Source organism: Leptonychotes weddellii, chromosome 4 (genome assembly GCF_054177405.1).
Source record: "Leptonychotes weddellii isolate Sample4059 chromosome 4, ASM5417740v2, whole genome shotgun sequence".
NCBI lineage: Eukaryota > Metazoa > Chordata > Mammalia > Carnivora > Phocidae > Leptonychotes > Leptonychotes weddellii.
In genome coordinates this window covers 46,869,152-46,894,299 of record NC_138372.1, presented here as the reverse complement: position 1 = coordinate 46,894,299, position 25,148 = coordinate 46,869,152, and the positions used below count along the sequence as shown (strand labels likewise).

At 35.8% G+C, this 25,148-nt stretch overlaps 1 protein-coding gene across 7 annotated transcripts in view; it reads right to left on the bottom strand.

Annotated features, from left to right (window-relative positions):
- The window catches only part of ATG4C (autophagy related 4C cysteine peptidase), an 88,099-nt gene that overhangs the window by 34,779 nt on the left and 28,172 nt on the right, over positions 1-25,148 (bottom strand). For 6 of the 7 annotated variants that reach the window (XM_081818536.1, XM_081818532.1, XM_081818534.1 and 3 more), the window contains 4 exons: positions 18,554-18,637; positions 5,159-5,392; positions 2,477-2,807; positions 157-227 (listed from right to left, as the gene is read on the bottom strand). In XM_081818536.1, the coding sequence (XP_081674662.1) occupies positions 157-227; positions 2,477-2,807; positions 5,159-5,392; positions 18,554-18,637 (720 nt within the window). The remainder of the gene's footprint in view (positions 1-156; positions 228-2,476; positions 2,808-5,158; positions 5,393-18,553; positions 18,638-25,148) is intronic. The other variant, XM_081818535.1, reaches the window with a different exon arrangement.

Below are 25,148 nucleotides of genomic sequence, written 5' to 3'. Positions count from 1 at the left end.
TTAATCAGACTTACTGTGGTGATCATTTCACAATATATACAAATATTAAGTCATTATAAGGTACACCTGAAACTAATATGTCATTGCCAATTAAATCTAAGTAAAAAAGTATAACCAAATAATCAGATAAAAATTAGAATTATATACATTCCTCACCTGTACAGTCTTGTGCAACATAAATAGTTATTCCTTGTAAATCAGGGTGTCTTGCTTCTTCAACTGCTTTTCTAAAAAAACAACATGTATCATCCTTTAAAAGCCTAACATTTCCAGTTAATAATTAAAGATTTAAGGGGAGGGGCGCCTGGGTGACTCAGTCGTTAAGCATCTGCCTTCGGCTCAGGTCATGATCCTGGAGTCCCGGGATCGAGTCCCGCATCGGGCTCCCTGCTCGGCAGGGAGTCTGCTTCTCCCTCTCCCACTCCCCATTTGTGTTCCCTCTCTCGCTGTGTCTTTCTCTGTCAAATAAATAAATAAAATCTTTAAAAAAAAAAATAAATAAAATAAATAAATAAATAAAAGATTTAAGGGGAAAGAAAGCCATCTTTTTTTTTTTTTTTTTACTTATTTAACCTATAGTGTCTGCTTTCAAAACTATTATCTGAATGGTATCAAAATCTGGTCAATCCTTTCTAAGTAGAGTATTACACTAAATTACTCAAAAAAGGGGTGCCTGGGTGGCTCAGGTCATGATCCCAGGGTCCTGGGATCGAGCCCTGCATCAGGCTCCCTGCTCCACGGGAAACCTGCTTCTCCCTCCCCCTCTGCCTGCCGCTCCCCCTGCTTGTGCTTGCTCTCTCTCTCTGTCAAATAAATAAATAAAATCTTTTTAAAAAATAAATTACTCAAAGAACATTAAACTGTAAGTTACAGGGTGGCTGGGTGGCTCAGCTGGTAAAGCCTTGGACTCAATTTCGGCTCAGGTCATGATCTCAGGGTCATGAGATCAAGCCCCAGATGTGCTGCATGCTCAGCGGGGAGTCTGCTGGAGATTTTTTCTCTCTCTCTCTCCCTCTGCCTCTCCCCTCCTCCCGCTCACTCTCTCTCAAATAAATAAATAAATGTTTAAAATAAATAAATAAATAAATGCATGACTTTTTTCCCCCTTCACTCAAAAACCTATGTAACCTGAACAAATGAATTTCCTAATTTTGAGTCATAGAATTCTATAAGTAAAACTGCAAGTTGAAAAATATTTCTGAATGAATAGAATGTTCTCAATGGTGCAAATGATTTGAAAAAAGTCACAGTATCTGTAAAAAGAAATTACACAAATTAGAGAAGTAGAAATATTTTTATTTAACTGTATCTTTATAATTTTTTAATTTCACATGACTTATTATTTATGTTTGTATGTGTTAATTTAGAAGAGGGATTGGCAAACTATGGCCCATAGGCCAAATACAACCTGTGGCCTATTTTTGTACAACCTGCAAGCTAAGAATGGCTTTTACAGTTTTGAAGGGTTGTAAAACAAAAAAAGAAAAGAAAAATGGTCAACAGAGCTCTTTATAGCCTGTAAAGCCTAAAATATTTACCATGAGGCCTTTTACAGAAAAAGTGTTCTGATCCCTGGGGTATAGAACATAATACCTTGAAGAGTAGAAACTAAGCTTTTATAATTATGCTTTTATAAATATCATACCAAGCAGGACTTGATATTATTATTAACAATCCATTTAATAACATTAGACAAATACATTTCCATTTGTAAGCATCTGGCCTATAAAATATAAAAGCCAGCTAATACGCAAAAAAATTTATAATAATTTCTAATTTATATATTATTTTAAATGGAGTAAACTTACTATAACATACTATATTTGGGTGACATATTAATGATTCCATTTACAACAATGGGACACACAACAAATAAGATAAACTTTTTTTTAAATTAAGCAGTATCCAAATGGCACATAAAAGGCTGAGGTACAGTGAGATTTGACTTTCGACTTTTTTCTAACTACTCTGAATGTCACAGACCCTTTACTTTTACTATGATATAATTATAATATTAATAGTCCCATACATTTACAATTCACAAGAATTTGATGTGTGCAAAGAAATGCTGAAAACATCAATTTTAGCTCTTGACATTTCATTACACTATCAGTACATTACAGCCCCCAGGTTACACTATTAAAAAAAAAAAAAAAAACTATAATGTTATGCATGTTACAAGGTTGAAAGAGTTGTTAGTTTTTAGAACATTCCAATAAGGTAGTCTAATGAAAATCTGGTTAGAAAGAGACCCTGGATATCTATCCCAATGAACAAAAAAGGAAAAATTTGTCACAGATATATTAAATGTAACTAGAGTTACAATGTCTTGTTTTTAGCAAATGAATGCTTCCTTATGAATATTCTCAAACAGTAAGACTTTAAAAGTTCCAATTACATATATGCACTGCAAAAATCAGTATCTCTGAGCCTAAGGACCTCTGTCGTAAGATGAAAGATTTTAATACAATTTTACCTTAAAATATGAGCAACCACAGCTGGTCCATACCAATCTCCGGCTTTTTTCCCAGACTTCTTTCCATATTCTATTAGTTGATGTAAACCAAAGAGAGCCAAAGGGGAATCACCAAACCAAGAGATGATTTTCCTGTGATATATTTCATTTCTCATTTCATGATCATCAGAATATCTCCTGATTGTTTTCTTCTGAGAAACTGTTGGGGTTTTGAGTTCTCTTTCTCCTGAAAGTGATGCTTCAAATGATGCAGTAAATTTTTTTACAGTGTTGGAAGTCCATGATTCAGAGTCTGAATTTTCAATGTTCAAAGCATCAGGCCAGGTCCAAGCTATAGTAGTTCCAAAGCAAGGTGTTCAGATCTTTTAATAGATTTTAACAATTCTACTAAGATAAGTAGATAGCATTTAAAGTCATACAGGTTACTAAACTAAAATAGTAAACTCAGAAGTAGGCAAATCTACAGAGACAGAAAGTAGATTAATGGTTGCCTATGGCAAGCAGGGTATTGGGAGTGACTGCCAAAGGGTATGAGGTTTCTTTTGGGGATGATGAAAATGTCCTAAAATCAGGTGATGGTGATGGTTGCAGAACCCTGGCAACATGCCAAAACCACTGAATTGTTCACTTTAAATGAGTGAATTTATATTATGTAAATTATATCTCAATAAAGCTTTGAGATAAAATTTAAAAAATAATACTGAGAAATAATTTTTAAAAAAATAGTAAACTCAGGTACAAATAAACAACTCCGGAAAATGCTTTTCTTTCTTTTCTTTTCTTTGACAGTGCTGAAATGGAATGAGGACTTCTATACTCCCTTACCAGTACTATTTATCAGACATCCAATCTTGACTACCCAAACGCACAATAAACATATTCACTAACATTAATGAGAGAATAACTTCAGAAAGTAGATTTTGCTCTGATTATATGTTAAAATAGAAGTCTTAACCATGAAAATTTTACATTTCTTTTCTTTGTTCTTTTCTCAAACAATCCTTTCAAAATAATCATTGTTTAGGGAGTAATATCAATTCTCTAGTAAATGAAAAGTTAATAAATAGAAGTCATTAAAGATCAAAGATACCCCCAAAACCAACTATATTCACTACTTAACAGTTTTTATGACAAGGCAGTTCCAAGCACACATGTAATTTTAAGTTAACAAAATGAATCATAGATTCAGAGAACTAGTTAGGACTATAAACAAATCCCAATTCTTGGGGCGCCTGGGTGGCTCAGTCGTTAAGCGTCTGCCTTTGGCTCAGGTCATGATCCCAGGGTCCTGGGATCGAGCCCCGCATCGGGCTCCCTGCTCTGCGGGAAGCCTGTTTCTCCCTCTAACTCTCCCCCTGCTTGTGATCCTGCTCTCACTGTGTCTCTCTCTGTCAAATAAATAAATAAAATCTTTAGAAAAAAAAAAAATCCCAATTCTTGCCCGTGATTGCACAAGACTATAAATAAATCATCCCAGAGAAAGTTTAAAAATTCTTTTTCTTTGTATTATCCATACCACTCTTGAATAACCATCTCTCTAAATAATCTCATCAATAATCCCTATAGAAAGGTTACCAAATATTTGCCATGCATTGCAGGAAAATTATGTAACACTCTAAAAATATGATAATACTTAGTAATAACCATATATGATAGCCTAAAATACTAAACTAAAATCTTCCTACAAATGTACAAATTATTAAAAATGGTAAGAAAGGTTTTTCTTTTTTAAAAATAGATATATGTAAGAAGTATCAATGACATTTTTGAAAGTCTTAAAAGACTAAGCATGATAACCTTATTAAGAATATGCCTAATCAAGTTAACTGATTATAATCATATTTGTAAAGATAAAAACATTTTAAAGCATTATTGATATATAGAGAGAAAATAAAGAAAGCGGTTTAAATTTCTTAAGATTTAAATAATATAAAAATATCAGCTATCTGCTCAAAGTCACTGCCATTGACCTGCTCAAGATTTACTGAACTGGAGATAATCCAGATAATTCAATCAAAAAGAACTAAATAATAACAAAAAAAAAAAATCCAAAGGCTACTAAAAACTTATACTTACATGTAAGTCATACCTAGCCTAGTTCAATAAATATGGAATATGCTAGATTAGTTACAACTTTTAGAAGACATCAGGAAGCCAAGAAACTAACCATAAGAAATTTTACACAGTTTGCAAGCTGGAGTTCAAATTTAAAAAAACAAGCAGGTTGCCCCTGGGTGGCTCGTCGGTTAAGCCTCTGACTCTTGATTTTGGCTCAGGTCATGATCTCAGGGTTCTGAGATTGAGCCCCACGTCAGGCTCTGCGCTGGGCATGGAACCTGCTTAAGATTCTCTCTCTCCCGGGGCGCCTGGGTGGCTCAGTTGGTTAAGCGACTGCCTTCGGCTCAGGTCATGATCCTGGAGTCCCGGGATCGAGTCCCGGGATCGAGTCCCGCATCGGGCTCCCAGCTCGGCGGGGAGTCTGCTTCTCCCTCTGACCCTCCTCCCTCTCATGTTCTCTGTCTCTCATTCTCTCTCTCTCAAATAAATAAATAAAATCTTTAAAAAAATAAAAATAAAAAAAATAAAAAAAAAAAGATTCTCTCTCTCCCTCTCTCTCTGTCCCTGCCTGCCCAAAACAAAGAACAAAACAAAAATCCCCCCCAAAACAGAGATTTGGTTTACCTCTACCAAGGAAGTGTAGTATGAGTCCTTGAGCCAACAGCATCTGGCCAGTTCTTAATGTACAGCCCCAACCACAGTCTGTTGTTAAAGCTGAGCCTTCTATTTGAGGAAATTCTTCCCTGTAGGTCAACCATATTCTTGAAATGAAATCTTTACGAAATTCTTCTACGTTTCCTGCAATTACATGATCTTCTATTGTACATCCTGATCTTGCAGGTAACAGTTTATTTTCATCTACAAAATAAAAATATAAACTATAGTCTAAATATATGCAAAGAAACATCAATAATGGTATTATGTTCCCATTACTGTCCATAAGATATGAAGTATATTACAGTTTTTCTAACACTTTTTTTCAATTTAAATGAAGATAAATGTTATTCTGCCTAATCAGGCTATTATGAAAATCAAATGAGAATGGATGCTGAAATGTTTTGTACACTCTTGAACTAGCTAATAAAAGGTTTCATCAGTAATACTGTTAATAATAATATCCTATATTCCAAATACAATCAACTCTTTTATAAGGGGATAACATAAAAATACCTTTTCTTTTTGCCTCATTTGGCTCAGGATATACATATTAGTGCTCTCTAAAATGAGGTTTGCAAATAAAATATGATTTGTCAATATGTAAAACTGAATGTAATCACATAAACTAGTTCTAAAAATCAAATAAAATGTGCACATTGTATTTATTGTCATGAATATTTATACTCAAATTATAAAATCAAAACTAAGAAGCTAAAGAGTAAGGATATAAAATTCCTAAATATATAGTTACCCTTTCATGCTGAATACATTTTTTTAAAAACTGCTCCCACCCACATATATCATTTTAAAAAGCTTTTTCAAATTGATTATCTGTAATACAATTTCTGTGTGAAAATTGTGGTCACTGTTTGCCCAATAATTTACAAAATACTGGGGCTCAAATGAACTAACATTCCTTGATTACTCTCTCAAAATGAACGGACATTGCTTGATTACTCCTAGAGAAAATATCTTAGTCACCTTTACAACCTCAGCATATAGCACAGTGCCTAAAACAAGTAGATCCTAATAAATGTTGCTTGGTCTGGGTGGGTGGACAGGTGGATAGATAAATCTGCCTACAACTTTCAATTCCAAGGAGTTCAATTTCCAATGCCCTTCTGCAGGATGTTAAAGCAGTTTTATCATGCTTTTATTCTTTATCCTTGCTGCACCTATCCTTCCTCAAGTTCATTCTGAAAAAATTACAATCACCTAAACTTCATAATATTCAGCTTAATGGAGCTAACTTGTGGCATACAGTTTCAATGACAATAAAAAGAATGACTGCCGAGCCCCCATTATCGATGAATTTCTCTCAATATTTGAAGTTAATTACAAATAAAAATGCCTAGAAATTGAACATGGCCCTACAAATATGTCCAAAATTTCTACTTTAGAGACATTTAAATTTGCTTGAAATTTGATACAATAGTACATAACTCTCGCACCTCATCCTGTGTCTTGCCAAACATATAGTTCCTAATCTCCTACCTTGACAAAGTGATTAATTCTTTATCCTTTTAAGATCTAGTCTCTAAAATTACTCTAAATTTACTCTAAATGTTTACTCTAAATTTACTCCAAATATAAAATTTACAGGGACCTGGGTGGCTCAGTTGGTTAAGCCTCTGACTCTTGATTTTGGCTCACGTCATGATCTCGGGGTCAGGAGATGGACCCTGCATCGGGCTCTGGGCTGGGTGTGGAGCCTGCTTAGGATTCTCTCTCTCCCTCTGCCCCTCCCCACCAAAAAAAAATTTACTCTAAATATTATTGGAAAATTGCTAGTACTAAATGAACTTTATTGTCCTCTTGACTTTCCACTATACTAATACTGCCCCTGCTATCCCATTCTTTGACTGACTTTTCTTTTCACAATCTTAATTAATTATATCTATAATATTTATCTACATCTGCCTCCCTTCCAAACTTCAAGTACACTAGAAGAGAGGGAATGTTTTCTTCTGCACCCCTAAAGCTTCAGCACTTAGCACAGAATTCATTCAGTTCATAGTAGATGTGCAATAAACAGTTGTCAGGTGAATGTAAGATAAATGGAACCAAAGGAAGAGGGTTTTGAAATTTTTTTTTTGCTTTGCTTTTGTTTTTTATGAAGGGAGAAATGTGAGATCAGAGCTTTACGAAGCATGGGAAGTCACAAAGAACCACAACAAAGAATGAAATGAAAGCTGATAAAGGAAACAGAAGAGAACTGCTATTAACATTGAGGGTTCAATCAAGGCTGACTATCACAATTAAACAAGCTAATATGAGAAGTAATTACAAGTAAACAAATTATAAAATGAGCCCTCAAAGACTACGGCTCTTGTAATTATCAGATACAGGATAAAGTAAGTATGCATATGTTTAAAAAATAGAAGGGTACTGAAGGTTAGACAAATAACAAAAAAACAGACTATTAAAATTGACCAGGCACATAGAAAAGAAAACCAAATGGAACTGCTAGAAATGAAAAATATAATAACTAAAATAGAAATTTGGTGTAAGATTGGGTGGGAGGATGGGTTAGCCTGGTGGTGGGTATTGAGGAGGGCACATTCTGCATGGAGCACTGGGTGTTATGCACAAACAATGAATCATGGAACACTACATCTAAAACTAATGATGTAATAATGTAGGGGATTAACATAAGAATTAAAAAAAAATTTAAAAAAAAAAAAGAAATTTGGTGTAAGATTAAACAGAAAATTATACACCACTTAGGAGATAATTTAAAAGCTAAAGTTACTCAGAATACAGCACAGAGAGACAAAGTAATAGAATATGTGAAAAACCAAAGAATTTCAGAGACACGAAAAAAAATCTAACAAAGATTTATCAGAGATGCTGGAAAGAATGGGAAGAATGGGGAATAGATATAAATTAAAAGTGGTTGAAAATATTTCAGATTTTAAGAAAGATATGAATTCCAAGTAGAGTAAAATAAAGTTCACACAAAAGACAAAGAAATGATCTGAAAAACAACCAGAGAGGGGCACCTGGGTGGCTCAGTCGTTAAGTATCTGCCTTCAGCTCAGGTCATGGTCCCAGGGTCCTGGGATCGAGCCCTGCATCAGGCTCCCTGCTCAGCAGGAAGCCTGCTTCTCCCTCTCCCACTTCCCCTGCTTGTGTTCCCTCTCTCTCTGTGTCTCTCTCTGTCAAATAAATAAATAAAATCTTAAAAAAAAAAAAAAAAACAGCGAGAACAAAGAAATGACAACTTCAAAATACTAGAGAGAACATCTTGTCCTAAACTAAGCAAGGATTTATTAAAAAGAACACAATAGTAGTAACTATTTAAGGAGGTAAAATAGTTAACCAGACTATATTAAAATTAAGAACTACTTTTCTTCCAAAGATAACATTAAATGAATGAAAAAATAATAGATTAGAAGAAGACATTTCCTATAGATAAATTCAAAAAAGGATTCATATCTAGAAAATATAAAGAAAACTTAGGAATGAATCAATAAGAAAAAGATAATCTAATAGAAGATATATCCAAATGGAAAAATGTTTATGAAAATATGCTCATTCCATTGGTTATCAGAGAAATGCAAATTAAAATCAAAATGTAGGGGCGCCTGGGTGGCTCAGTCGTTGAGTGTCTGCCTTCGACTCAGGTCAGGATCCCAGGGTCCTGGGATCGAGCCCCGCATCGGGCTTCCTGCTTGGCAGGAAGCCTGCTTCTCCCCCTCCCCCTCCCCCTGCTTGTGTTCCCTCTCTCGCTGTGTCTCTCTCTGTCAAATAAATAAATAAAATCTTAAAAAACATAAAATCAAAATGTAGCTCTAATAAAAAAGAAAAATATCAAGTAATGGTGACATAAGGCAAGTAGAATTATTACAAACACCTAGTAGGAATACCAATTGGCACATCTACTTTATAAAAGTATTTGGTAGTACCTACTGAGGCTGACCATATGAATACCCTATGATCCAGCAATTACATTCCCAGGTATACATACTGAATGAAAATCCATACACATGCTCATTCACCAAAGCACATGTACTAGAATATTCACAGCAGCATTCTTAACAATTGCCAAAAATTGAAAATTACCCAAATACCCCCCAAGAGTAAAACAGATAAAGTTTGGCACATGCACACAATGCAATACTGGAAGGAATACAAAAATATCCAGCACCCAACAAGGCAAATAATACAATGTCTGGCAATCAGTCAAGGATTACTAAGCATGCAAAGTGACAGGAAAACACAAGCCAAAAGGAGAATACTCAATCAATAAAAACTGAACCAGAACTAATACAAATGTTAGAATTGGCAAACAGGGACATTAAAAAAGTTATTACAACTATTTTATATATGTTCCAAAAGGTAACTAGAGAAAAGGAAGACAAAAAAAATGGAACTTCTAGATATATAAACTACAATGTCCAAGATGAAAAATATATGACTGGGATTCATGGCAGATTAGACATTGCTAAGGAAAAGACTGAAAGACTGGTGAACTTGAGGACACAGCAATTAAGAACAATCCAAAATAAAACACAGAGAGGAAAAATAATTTTTTATTTTTCTTATTTTTTTTTTATGGAAAAATAATTTTTAAAAAATAAAGGACCAGCAGGAGCACCTAGGTGGCTCAGTCAGTTAAGGGTCCAACTCCTGATTTCGGCTCAGGTCATGATCTCAGGGTCACTGGATCAAGTCCCAAGTCGGGCTCTGTGCTCATCGCTGAGTCTGCTTGAGTTTTCTCTCTCCTTCTCCCTCTTCCCCTCCCCCCCCTCACACTCTCTCTCTAAAATAAATAAAATCTTTTTTAAAATATAAAATAAACAACCATCAGTGAGCTGTGGCAGAATTTCATCCATGAAAATATACGTATAATTGGAGACCCAGGAGAGAGAAGAAAGGGAAGGAAAGAAAAAATATTTGAAGACAAAATGAAAAAATTTCAAATTTGAGGGGCGCCTGGGTGGCTCAGTCAGTTAAGCATCTGCTTTCAGCTCCGGTCATGATCCTGGGGTCGTGTGATCAAGCCCCACATCAGGCTCCCTGCTCAACGGGGAGTCTGCTTCTCCTGCTTCTCCCTCTGCCACTCCCTTGCTCATTCTCTCTCTCTCTCAAATAAATAAAATCTTTTTAAAAAAATTCAAATTTGATGAAAACTATGAATCAACAGTTCCAAGAAGTTCAACAAAACCTAAGCACAAGAAACATGAACAAAACTACACCAGTGCATATCATAATCAAATTTTTCCAAACTGGTGATAAAGAAAAAAATCTTAAGTGCTTAGGAAGTAGCAGTTTCATCCTACCAGCCTCTGAGTCATCTATAGAGAATTTATTCATAATGATAAATAAGTATAAGATTCTTTTTTTAAAGATTTCATTGACTTACTTGAAAGAGAGAGCGTGTGAGCACGAGCAGTGGGGAGGGCCAGAGGGAGAGGGAGAAGCAGACTCCTCGCTGAGCAGGGAACCAGATGTGGGGCTCAATCCCAGGACCTCGGGATCATGACCTGAGTCGAAGACAGGAGCTTAACCAACTGAGCCCCCCAGGTGCCACAATAAGTATAAGATTCTTAAACTTGAGGGCGCCTGGGTGGCTCAGTTGGTTAAGCGACTGCCTTCAGCCCAGGTCATGATCCTGGAGTCCCGGGATTGAGTCCCACATCGGGCTCCCTGCTCGGCAGGGAGTCTGCTTCTCCCTCTGACCCTGCCCCCTCTCATGTGCTTTCTCTCTCTCATTCTCTCTCCCTCAAATAAATAAATAAAATCTTAAAAAAAAAAAAAAAGATTCTTAAACTTGATAATCTGCCTTCTATTATTTTATTTCTACTAATATTAGGACACATTTGCAAAAAATTAGATTATTTTAACCAGGCTAAATCTGGCATGATCTTTCAAGCTTTTAAATTCATCTTGCTACCTTTCCTGAGCTACAAATTCTTCATTTTATATTACACAATTCTTCCTTCCCAGTGTAAGATACCCTGTTGTGCATTGTTATGTCAATATTTGTAATATAAGGGTTCCTGGGTGGCTTAGATAGATAGATAGATAAATAAAATACACTACCAAAAAATATTTGTAGTATATAAATCCAAATGGTCCTACCAGTTAGTATTATCTTGACGAAATACCAAAATTTAATTTTACAGATTATCTGTGAGAGAAGCAATTAAGGATTTTATTTCATTCTAAGTAAGCTTAATCTTTTCACAGACACCATGCCCCCATCTGGCTAGGATTTTTCTAGGTTTTCTCTTAGATGATTCAGGACATGATGGGCCCAGAGACTGTTAAGGAAAAAACTTAAATTTGAGGCTATCTCTGGCATACCAGTTCTATCATAGGGGCCAAAATTATTTAACGTAAATTGAACAGAGATGAGGCTCTCTCTTTCCTAATTTTTGGGTTGAGGAGCATCTATAGACAATCTCTAGCCTTAGGGGTGAAAATAGTACATAGAAAAAAGAGAGGGGCACCTGGGTGGCTCAGTCATTAAGTGTCTGCCTTTGGCTCAGGTCATGATCCTGGGGTCCTGGGATCGAGCCCCGCGTCGGGATCACTGCTCAGCGGGAAGCCTGCTTCTCCCTCTCCCACTCCCCCTGCTTGTGTTCCCTCTCTCGCTATGTCTCTATCTGTCAAATAATTAAAATCTTTAAAAGAAAAAAGGGAAAAAACACTTTTTAAAAAGTAGAGAGGGTAGCACAGAGGCTAGAAAATGATAAAAGCTTTTTCTGACCTGAAGCCATCTCAGAGATGGACTTTTGCCTAGGAATCTCTTTGTGGAACATAAGGAAGGGCATGAAAGTAAGACATCAAGTGGTCTTACTATGTGTGCTGTTGGTTTTTGTACTATGTCTACTGTTTTTAGGGATCTGTGTTGCTCTAGATCCTGCCAGGGTTATGCCCAAATGTATGGAAATAAAATCCCAGAATTTGGAACTTTTTGAATCATAACTTTTACTAAAAAATGGCATGCATGAAGAAATGAGTTATATAGAGGTGTATCACTTAATTTCCAGAAATTTGAACATTTTTTAGATCTCGTTCTATCGGGGCACCTGGGTGGCTCAGTTGGTTAAGCATCTGCCTTTGGCTCTGGTCATGATCTCAGAGTCCTGGGATTGAGCCCCACATCAGGCTCCCAGCTCAGCGGGGAATCTGCTTCTCCCTCTTCCTCTCCCTCCCCTCTGCTTGTGCGCACACTCTCTCGCTCTCTCTCTCAAATAAATAAGATCTCATTTTATTATTGATTAATATTGAAAGTATTTTGTCTGACCACAGTGGAATTGAATTAAAAATCAATAAATGATGCAAGAAAATACTATATACATTTTTATAATGGTGAAAAACTAAAAACAAATGCCCATCAATAATAGAATGAATAATTTGTAGTAATTCATACAGTGGAATATTATGCAGCAATAAAAATAAACTAGAACTACCTGTAACAACATGGATAGTTCTTAAAAACACAACTTTGAAAGCCATAAGCAAGTAACAGAAGCAAAATATAGTTTGATTCCATTTTCAAAAAATCAGAAACAAGAAATACAAAATCATTGGTAACATTGCGATAGCGGGGTTTTTTTGGCATGGGAGGGCTATAATTGGGTAGAAGAAGCACACAAAGATAAAAAAATTACTCAAATACCATATGATTTCACTCATATGTGGAATTTAAGAAACAAAACAAATGAACAAAGATAAAAGAGACAAAAAAACAGATTTAACTATAGACAACAAACTGGTGGTTACCAGAGGGGAGGTGGGTGGGGGGATGGGTGAAACAGATGAAGGGGATCAAGAATACACATATTGAGGGGCACCTGGGTGGCTCAGTCGTTAAGCGTCTGCCTTCGGCTCAGGTCATGATCCCAGGGTCCTGCTCAGCCAGGAGCCTGCTTCTCCCTCTCCCGCTCCCCCAACTTGTGTTTCCTCTCTAGCTGTCTCTCTCTCTGTGTCAGATAAATAAATAAAATCTTAAAAAAAAAAGAATACACATATTGTGATGAGCACTGAGTAATGGATATAATTGTTGAATCATTATATTATATACCTGAAACTAACATACACTGTGTGTTAATTATACTTGAACTAAAAGTTAAATACATAAAAGCAATATTGTATTTTTCTTGTTGAGTACAGTTTTGTTACTCTCAAAAGTATATACACAAGGTTTTTATCTTCTCTATGTGTGAATAATTCATAATATCAAAATTTTAAAGTTTTAATATAAAATTATTAACATATAAAAATTCAATATTTGTAATAAAGAAATAATACAAAGAAGAAAAAGTCTTTCTTCCACTGGATTCTGTCATATCAGTCATATATCCTAGCTTGGTGCTGAAATAAACACTTGCTACTTTAAAGAGTGGTAGGTGAAGATAAGGCCAACATGCTGAGATTAGCAGTCAGAAGATGAATAGAACACGTGTCCTTGATGTCAGAGAGGCACTGAATTAACCAACCTAGAGCCATCCCTACATAGGACTTCTGCTTGTGTATGTTAATACATCCCCTTAATGTTTAAGCTACTTTGAAATACATCTGTTAGCAACCTTTCCAATTTGGTCTCCTTCTGTAGTTTTATAGCAGCCTATACTTCTGCTTATCACAAATATCATAATAGGATTGATAACTTTTGTACTTATTTGTTTAATGTCTCTCATCTGCTGGACAGTAGGGTCCTTGAGAGTAAGGACTGTGCCTGTCATATTTTCAGTATTAACTCCAGTGCCTGGCACATTATAAGACTCTCAATAAATATTTGTGGAATAAATGAATAACCTTATTCATCAAATCTCCTACTACTGAATACTTGAGTTGTTTCCAACTTTTTATTTCAATAAAGCTACAATAAACATCCTTGTACACGTGTTCTCCACACATACAGAGAACTTCTCTATGGTAAATACTTAAAGGTCAAATTGCTGGGTCCTAAGTTGTGTATATTTTCAATTTTTCTAAGTACTCTCAAATTTTTCATGAAGAGGTTGTACCAATTTACCCTCTCATCAGCAGTGCTTGAGTTCCTATTTCTTCACATCCTTGCTAACATTTGGTATCATGAAACCTTTCAATTTTTGCAAATCTGATGACTAAGAATAATATCTCATTTTAATTTGAACTCCCTTTATCACTAACATAGCCTTTTCCTATATTTGGCCATTCAGATTTCTACTTAAAAAGCACCTGTTCATTATCTTGGCTCATTTTTTCTTGGATTGTTTATGTGCTTCATATTTATTTGTAGTTCATTATTATTTTGGAGACTACCCTTTTGTTTAAGAAGTAGATGGAGAGATAGAAAGATCATCATGTGATACACACACAGATATCTATACACACAAAAAGAGAATCAAAGAGCATGTGCAAATATCTTCTCTCTCTGGCTTGCTATGAAACTTTGTTTATAGTGTCTTCTGTCATGTAGATATTCTAAATTTGTATTTGGTCAAATTGATCAATATTTTCCTGTATAGGCTGTAATTTTATGTTTTATATAAGAAGTTCTTCTCTGGAGCACCTGGGTGGCTCAGTCAGTTATGCATCTGACCTTGGCTCAAGTCATGATCTCAGGGTCCTGGGATCGAGCCCGGTGTCAGCCTCCCCGCTCAGGGAGTCTGTTTGCCTCTCTCCCTCTGCCCCTACCCCCGCTCATGCTTGCTCAGTCTCTCTCTCTCTCAAATAAATAAATAAAATCTTTTTTAAAAAATAAGAAATTCTTCTCTACCAAATATCATAACCCCCTAGCTCCTTAAAGCAAAACAATGCGGGCGCCTGGGTGGCTCAGTTGGTTAAGCAACTGCCTTTAGCTCAGGTCATGATCCTGGAGTCCCAGGATCGAGTTCCACATTGGGCTCCCTGCTCAGTGGGGAGTCTGCTTCTCCCTCTGACCCTCCCCCGTCTCATGCTCTCTCTCTCTATCTCATTCTCTCTCTCAAATAAAATCTTTAAAAAAAAAACAAAAACAATGCAGGGCGCCTGGGTGGCTCAGTTGGTTAAGCGACTGCCTTCAGCTCAGGTCATGATCCTGGAGTCCCGGGATCGAGTCCCGCATCAGGCTCCCTGCTCGGCGGGGAGTCTGCTTCTCCCCCTCCCGCTCCCCCCGCTTGTGCTCGTTCTGTCTCTCACTCTCTCTCTCAAATAAATAAATAAAATCTTTAAAAAAAAAAACAATGCATAACACAGACCCACACTCAGTAAATGTAGGTTAGCTACTGTTACTTTTCTATCTTTACTACTCTAGTGAAACTGCTCTCTCAAAAGTCATCAGCAATTTCTCATTAACAAACCCTAGAGCCTCTACTGAGGCTATTTCCTACTCAGCCTCTTTTGAGCATTAGACATTTTGTCCTGAAACTCTCCCTGAAAATCTCTTTCCTTTGGTCTCTATGATAATATACCATTGTGGGTTTTTGTCCTATATATTGCCTATTCCTTCTTAATTTCATTCACTAATTCTTCCTTATCAGGATATCCTTAAAGATGGATGTTCTCTACCTATACTTTCCATCAATATGACCTTACCCTTTGGCCTCAAAGGCCACCTCTGAAAATAAATACAGATCAGTTCTAAACAGCCTACTTCATTCAGACTGTTCATTTCTAAATAGTCTACTTCAAACACTAAATGTACCCTCAAACCCATGCTTCCTTTAGTATAGCACATTTGGTTACTAATACTACCTATCATCCAAGATAGTAGTTTCTAAGTCTTCTTTATCTCCTCTCATGTTACTAAATCCAGTCATTTGTTAAATGCTGTTGATACTATTTTAAAATATGTCAAATCCATCCCCTCCTTTCCATTTCCACTACCCTATATCAGAGTCATTGTATCTTGCCTATTAACTGACTTCCAATCATTCTTCTATCAGTTATTCTTCCAAAGCATGTATTTAGTTATGGTTATTATGTGCTCCTTCTGAGCAAGATCAATGTCCTAACCAGTACATTCTCAATATATGATTACTGATTACACTGAAATTTGGCATTCTTGTTGCTCAAAAATCTAAGATAATAACAATCATTGCAATTAAGAAGCCAACTTGGGCACCCCACTCTATCTCTCTGAAAACTTAGAAAACCTTGCTTATGCCAAAAATTCTGTGACATGTAGGAGTCCAAAGCTAGCCCCTAAGATTTCTGCTAAGTCTCCATAGCTTAAGCTTTAATGGTCTTCCCTGGGTCCAGGCACTACAATATGAGTTGTCTTCTTCATTCCACATGTCAAATTTATCCCCTTTCCAAAAGAACTCCTCTTAGATCAAGCATTTCATAAGCTTACCTGACTTTACTTAAGATCAGGGGATGTCAACAAGGGAATGTCTCATTAAACACGCAGCCTCTTACCACCTTTCTAGCTCCTCTCCTTTCTCCCTCCAGATCCCCACACCTTTCTCCTTCCCTTTATCACCACTCCTAAACCAAAGCAAAATACAGTTGATCCTTGAACAATGTGGGGTTAGGCGCTCCAACCCCAACCCTATAGTCCATGTGTAACTTTTGAGTACCCGAACACTTAAACTACTTATAGCTTATTGTTGACCAGAAGCCTTACCTGATAATGTAGTCAATTAACACATATTTTCTCCAATTTCCTATATCATGACTAATAATACTATTTAAGATGCTCATATGTACCAGGCACATCACTAAACCCTTATGAAACAGTTATCATTAATACTTAGGAAGAATAAATAATTTGCCTAAAGTAACAACTAATTAGTAAAGAGCCAAAATTCAAAGCACTTATGTCTGACCCCAAAGCCCATATTCTCCTCTACCTATAAACAAATGACTTAACTTTTTAGTATTGCATTCAAGAAGCCCCTCCATAATTTGATTCTTTTCAGAATTCTCTCCCACCATACCTACACTGGACATCTCTGTTTCTGAAATATACTCTCTAATATCTTGTGCCATTCTATTTACCTAAAATGCATCCCTTCTTTGTCCATCACCTTGCTATTCATCCTTCAAGAATGCTGTGAGGATTTAATCAGTTAAACATGTAAATTAAATGCTGCCTAGCACATAATAAATAATAAATGTTAGCTGTTATTATTACAAGACATTTAAAAGGTTTTAGAAAATTGCTGATAAATGATATGCCAAAATAGGTCAACCAAAAATAAAAGCCTTGATAATGACATACTCTCACATACATTCTCTCCTCTCTCTTACACACATACATACACATTCACACTCATACTCACACTCATACACACAAAATCAAGCAAAGACATATAGTAGAAAAAACACCAGTCGTAAAGTGAGACGTAGTCTTGGTTTAAATTTCAGCTCTGCCTGTGTGACTTTGGACAAATTACTTAACTTCTCTAATCTCCTGTTTCCATACTCATAAGGTAAGGATATTTGAATCAACTTTGTAGGCTTGTTGTAAGAATTAAAGACATTTCACAAAGAGCTTAGCATGATGCCTGACACATAGAAGGCACTCATTAAGTGATATAAGTTATTAAAAGAAAATACATAATAATTATTAAAAGAAAACATATGATAATTATTAAGAGGATGAGTAAATGTGGAAACTTAAAAACATCAAATAAAGTCAATTAATTTCAGAAATTGGAGCATCATTAAGAATTGGAAAATCTAATGGATCGTGGATAACCACATCAAAAACCAATGATGTATTGTGTGGTGACTAACATAACATAATAAAATTAAAAAAAAAAAAGAATTGGAAACTCTACCATTATTAGGTTAACTAAGGTGATGCTTTTAATTATTAGCATATACTTTAAAGTTATCAGAGAACTTGATAGAGAATATTAAGATATCAATTCAAATAATATTTACTTAGCATTCATACTATTATAAGTCCAAAACTAGGAGGGATATGACAAAAGAGGTCATGATTCTCATCCTCAAGGAGTTTACTAGAAACCCAAACCATATGGCAATATATTTTGTGTTACATAAAATACAGGTTCTTAAAAGAAATATGCCAAAACACAGGCATAAAAAGTAGTATGGCGATGGGCGCCTGGGTGGCTCAGTTGGTTAAGCGACTGCCTTCGGCTCAGGTCATGATCCTGGAGTCACAGGATCGAGTCCCGCATCAGGCTCCCTGCTCGGCAGGGAGTCTGCTTCTCCCTCTGGCCCTCCTCCCTCTCATGCTCTCTGTCTCTCATTCTCTCTCTCTCAAATAAATAAATAAAATCTTTAAAAAAAAAAATTATTAAGATGGCAAATTTTATGTTATGTGTATTTTACAATAAAAAAGTGTAAGTAAAAAACAAAAAGAAATATGCCAAAAGTAGATTAATCTGGAAATAAACCAATGAAAACAGTTACACAATGAATTTCTACAAAGATTTTTAAATGGGTTACAAATTTAGCACTTACCTTCATATTTAAAATGGTAACATTTTCCAAGCAATAATACAGGGGAATTTCTACTAAAATATGTTTTTGTTTTCAACACCCAACCTAAAGGAGAAAAGAGAAAAGTAGTTTTGCAATTAAAGGATTTCAGACTAAGAGTCTAGCAGCATTCCTTTTTCTTAATTTCAAATCACTAATTCTCAACTATAGACATGCATTTTTTTGCAAGAATAGCAAAATATATGGACAATGAGCTGAAAATAAAGGCCATTTATGTGACATTCACACACAGTTAAGTATTTTAAACACATTCTATCCACATAAAGGACATGAGAAAAGAATTTAATTTTAATTTATTTTCCAACACAATGTTCTGATGGTATAAAACTTAAAAGGTACAAATTCTATTCTAGTTTCTCTGACACCAATCTCTTTTCCCAAATGCAACAAATGTTACCAATTTCTTATATTTCCTTCCATCTTAGATAATTAAATATTTAAAGTAATTGAGTATTCCAATGAAGTAATTTAGGGACAAGGTAACACAATACACTAGTGCTTTTGATAAATGTGGATTGAAGTTTCCTAGGGAAATGTTATAACCCCATCATGTCAGCCACCTGAGGATCTCTGAAAGTAGTGAATAAAGCTTTCAGAGATCCTCATCTCAGTTTTCCACCTCCCAATTCCCAATCCCCAACTGTAGTTGCAAACTCTAATTCTTCCAATTTTCTTCCTACTAAACTGTATGTGTCTAAAAGGTAGTATCCTCGGGGCACCTGGGTGGCTCAGTCGTTAAGCGTCTGCCTTCAGCTCAGGTCACGATCCCAGGGTCCTGGGATCGAGCCCCGCATCGGGCTCCCTGCTCGCGGGAAGCCTGCTTCTCCCTCTCCCACTCCCCCTGCTTGTGTTCCCTCTCTCGCTGTGTCTCTCTCTGTCAAATAAATAAAAATAAAATCTTTAAAAAAAATAAAAAATAAAAGGTAGTATCCTCTTGGTTTTTTTTCCCACGACCCTGAGAGCATGACCTGAGCCAAAACCAAGAGTTGATTGCTCAACCAACTGTGCCACCCAGGTGCCCCTCATCTTGGTTTTTTATGGTACCATTAATAGTTCTCGATTTCCTGAGAAAAACACTTGTCCATTACATTCCTGAATATTCCCAAGTATATGAAATTCCTGACTGCTAATGGTAGCCTTAAAAGCCGCTTCTAAAATGCAAGAGCATATAAACAGAAAGAATCTGAAATTGGGAGTCAACAGATTTAGGTCTACTCTTTTATTTTTCTTTCCTTTTTTTGGGCAGCAAAGCAAAGTTTATTGAGTGATAGTAAAGTTTACTGAATGACAGAGTACAAAGCTACCGAAGAGGGAGGGGACCCAAGAGGGTTGCCATTTATATTGAAGAGTTGTTAGAAAATTTAAAATCAGTGATTCTTATGAAAGTGCCCCCCAAAGTGCTATAATACAAATAAATATAAAAAACAAATAAACAAAAATGTGTGTTCATAATAAAGATGATGCAAGTATTTGAATTTGCTGGAAAAAAGAATGGAAAATCAAACACACGAATCAGGCTTTCATGCAGCTTGGATTACTGCAATACTCTGCCATCAGTCTTTCTTCACTCTAGCATATGCCACATGTCACTGCCAAATTAATCTCCTCGTGGCTCAGCTTTGATTGGGTAACTCTTCTGCCCAAAAACCATCCTCAGTGACTCATTACTTAACAGATTTATTATGAACTTCTCAGTGATACTAAAGACTTTCCAAAATATGATACAAATTACCTTTACAGTCATCTTTTCTACTACTTTTCACCTATACTCAAAGTGGGGCTTGCTATCTGGGTCACACTATCAAAATGTCCTCCTCAATATCAGCCTATCTAAATCCTACTTCTTCTTCTGGCTCATGTATGCATTTCTAAGCCATTTGTTCCTTCTCTCACTGGACTCTGATGCTCTTCTCTAAACTCCAATGGGAAGTTAGTATTCACTGGCCACCTACTGTATACCAGGAACTAGGCTAGGCACTTTACAAACATTATGTCTTAGAAATATTATTAGTACTGCACTGGAATGATTCTAATCCCCAAAATAGTAATAACTCCTTCCCATACAACATCATTTCTAAGGCAAATTTGAAGAACTTCATAAAAACAACCTCAAATAAAAGGAAACAATCTTTAAGGGGGAACTTCTCTCTTTCTCTCTATGCTTTATTACCCTCTGCCTACCCCCTCTTACCAGTCACCAGTCCTTCCTCAAAAAAAAGGGAAGTTGCAAATCTGATTTCTTAGAGCCTGGGCACTGCAAGGATCCACATTTTACATGAGCACAGATTATAGTGCTTTAAAGCTCAACCGTCATTCATATGGTGCATACTCTCACTTTTGTACTTCCTGTGCAAATCCTGGCAGGACCTAACCCTCATGATAGATTGACTTCCTTTAATACTCCTTGATGCTAGGTACATAAAGAAGATTCAGGACTTCTGATAAGGTCCAGCCATTTTTCTCTTTTTCCACAGGCATGTCAGAGCTGAATTAGACCAGTATGCCAAGCAACTAGTCTGTATTCTTTTTTTTCTTTAAATTATTTAGTTTTAGTTGACCAATTTTCATTTTATCTTTTTAAAAGCATTGTAAGAAATATACCACTATCTCTGCCCTAGCTTGTTGATGCTGAAGCAGGATGTTCTGGCACACAGAGATTGAAAAATGAAGGATGTAAAATCCATAAAGGTATAGGATAACAGAGCCTGGGGCATAGGAAAGAGCCATGAATAAGAAGTATGATTATGAATAAGTGCTTCTTACACATATTGAGAAATATATATTCATCAGAATTCTTAATACTCAAGAATGTATTTTTATTTTATTCCTCAATCTCCCCCACTTTTTACCTCTCTAAATCTCAATTTATAGCAGCAGGGAGGTGGGACAGAGACAAATTAAATGTCATCATGACTTCTAAATAAAAACTAATTAAATAAAACTAAATAAATTAAGAAAGTAAATTTGGCAAAAAAGCCATTAAATAAATTGACACAGGGCAGTGACTGTCTATGAGGGGTGAGCACTGACCAGAAGGAAGAATGAAGAAACCTTCTGGGGTGAAGGAAATTTTCTATATATTGATTAGATTGTTAGTTTCATAGTTATACTCTGCAAATTGTATACTTATGATCTGTTCATCTCACTTTATGTTACTTTTCTCTCAATTACAAAAAAAAATTAAGAGAGAAACCAGAACACTGTTCCAGTTATTTGTTCCTGTTTAACAAACCACTCCGAAACTTAATAATTTGAAACAACTTTTTTTCTTATATCACACAGTTTTGTGGGTTGACTGGGCTCAATTGAGCAGGTCTCCTGCTGGTCTTGCTTGGAGTCTCTCATGTCGTAAAAATTAGATGGAGAGGCTCAACTGAGACACTGCGTTGGCTGATGCTTTATCTCTAATGTAGTCTCAGGGCCTTTCTTCTTTGTGTGGACTCTCCCTGTGATTTCTCCAGCTGAGTACCTAAGCTGGTTACATAACAGTTCAGAGATCCAAAACAGAGCAAGCAGGCCTAGAATTGACACAGCCTCATTTGTATCTCATTCTATTGGTTAATATAAGGCATAGGCCAGCCCAGATTCAATGAGAAAAGAAACAACACAAGATGTGATTAAAGATCCTTACTAAGGACCATCTTTGGAGACTAGCTACCATAAACAAAATATTATAAAAAACCTATAGTCCATTAAGTCAGCAACTCGAAAATCACAAGGCTTTAAAAGATGTAAACAAGCCAAAGAACACAGAAATAACAGATGATAATGATTTTCTGGAGGATCAGAAATATACAGAAGGATGGTTTACTTACTATTTTAAAAAGGAAGTCAAGTTTACATGCCTCATAAAGTCATGTAAATAAAAGGGGGGAGGGGAGAAGAAAGCAAAAATGAAATAGTTTTATAAGAAAGTAAGGTCCACAGTCTTTTAAATCTTAAGTGCTAAGCCATTTCGAGTTCCTTCACCATTTCATAATATTGACATTGATAAAAGTAATCCTAAATTATGTTCACTGTATCCAGAAAACAGCCAGACTGAGGAGCAAGACAGGCTGGGTTTGAATACCAGTTTGTTGTTTTTTTTTTTAAAGATTTTATTTATTTATTTGAGAGAGAGAGAATGAGAGACAGAGAGCATGAGAGGGAGGAAGGTCAGAGAGAGAAGCAGGCTCCCCGCAGAGCAGGGAGCCCGATGCAGGACCCGATCCCGGGACTCCAGGATCATGACCTGAGCCGAAGGCAGTCGCTTAACCAACTGAGCCACCCAGGCGCCCTGAATACCAGTTTTAAGAGTTATTACCTAGATATGTGACTATGAATATGTCGCTGAATCTCAGTTTTCTAATTAAAAAAAAAAAAAAACACCTCAGAAAGATATCTGTCTCAGAAAGATATGAGATTTGGTGCACCTGGGCAGCTCAGACGGTTAAGCGACTGCCTTCAGCTCGGGTCATGGTCCCGGAGTCCAGGGATCGAGTCCCACATCGGGCTCCTGGCTTAGCAGGGAGCCTGCTTCTCCCTCTGACCCTCTCCCCTCTCATGCTGTTTCTCACTCTCTCTCTCTCTCAAATAAATAAATAAAATCTTAAAAAAAAAAAAAAGAAAGAAAAGATATGAGATTTAAATAAGAAGATACATAAATGATCTACAAAATGCTAATGCACTATGGGTGTTCAATCAATGTTAGTCCTTCCTACACCACCCATACTACACAAACCCTAAGCAAGGAAAATACATAAAACATTTTAGAATGATTTTCACCAATAAAATCAAACAAAAAATAACTATTTTGTAACTTGAAGCTATCTAGAACACTTAGTTACCCTGAACAATCTGTTCTTTAGAGATTAGAGATTACCATAATTTTACTATAGACACTTAAATATCTAGATAAGGAAAACAACACATATGTAAATAATAGGTTAAGTAACAATTCCTAGGATACTACTAAAATGTGTTATCTAGTACCTATATGACAATTTTCAACTTACAAATGAAATCTTCATCACATAACCTATTCACCAGATTAAAAAGAGCATAAGCTTAAAAAGAGCATAAGCTTAAAAAGAGCATAAGCCTCTATTTGCAGATGAACATGATCTTACATACAGAAAACCCTAAGGAATCCACAAAAAACTGTTAGAGCTAATAAAATAGAACACCAAGCTTACAAGACACAGGATCAAATTACAAAAAACAACTGAATTTCTAAATACCGGCAACAAACAAACAAAAATAAAATTAAGAAAACAATTCATTTTAAAATAGCTTAAAAAAGAATACTTAGGAATAACTTTAACAAAAAAGTACACCACAAAACCACAAAACATCATTGGAAAAAATTATAAGCCTAAATATAAGGAAAGACATCCCATGTCCATGGATTGGAAGACTTAAGATGGCAATACTCTGCAAGTGGATCTACAGATTCTATATCAAACCTATATCAAAATCCCAGCTGGATTTCTTATAGAAATTGATAAGATGATCAAAAATCTTGGAAGCCAAAGCAATCTTGGAAAAGAAGAACAAAGTTGGAGGAATCACACTTCCCAATTTTAAATTTTACAGAAAGCTAAAGTAATCAAGAGAGTGTGGTACTGGCACATGGACAGATGTGTAGATAAATGGAACTGAATTGCAAGTCCAGAAATAAATCTCTACATCTATGGTCAACTGATTTTAGACAAGGGTGTCAAGACCATTCAAAGGAGAAAGAATATTCTTTTCAAAAAATTGTACTGGGACAACTAAATACCACATACAAAAATGAAGTTGGACTTCTACGTCACATCACATGCAAAAATTAACTCAAAATGGATCAAAGACCTAAATATAAGAGCTAAAATAATAAAATTCTTAAAAAGAAACATAGGTACAAATCTTCATGATCTTGATATAGACAACAGTTTCTTAAATATGATATCAAAAGCACAAACAACCAAAGAAAAAAATAAATAAATTGGATTTCATCAAAATGTGAAAGTTTTGTGCTTCAATGGACACTATCAAGAAAGTGAAAAGACAATCCCCAAATGGGAGAAAATATTTGCAAATCATACATTTGCTAAGGGATTTGTATCTAGAATATATAAAGAACTCTTACAACTCAATAATAAAAGGCAACCCAATTAAAAAAGGCACAAAGGATTTACTTTTTTTTTTGTAACTGTCCGCAGTAACAAACCTGGTAACTTTATTTATTTTTTTTAATTAACATATAATGTATTTGTTTCAAGGGTACAGGTCTGTGATTCATTAGTCTTACACAATTCACAGTGCTCACCATAGCACATACCCTCCCCAATGTCCATCACCCAGCCACCCCATCCCTCCCACCCCCTTCCACTCCAGCAACCCTGTTTGCTTCCTGAGATTAAGAGTCTCTCATTGTTTGTCTCCCTCTCTGGTTTCATCTTGTTTCATTTTTCCCTCCCTTCCCCTATGATCCTCTGTCTTGTTTTTCAAATTCCTCATATCAATGAGATCATATGTAATCGTCTTTCTCTGGTTGACTTATTTCACGTAGCATAATACCCTCCAGTTCCATCCA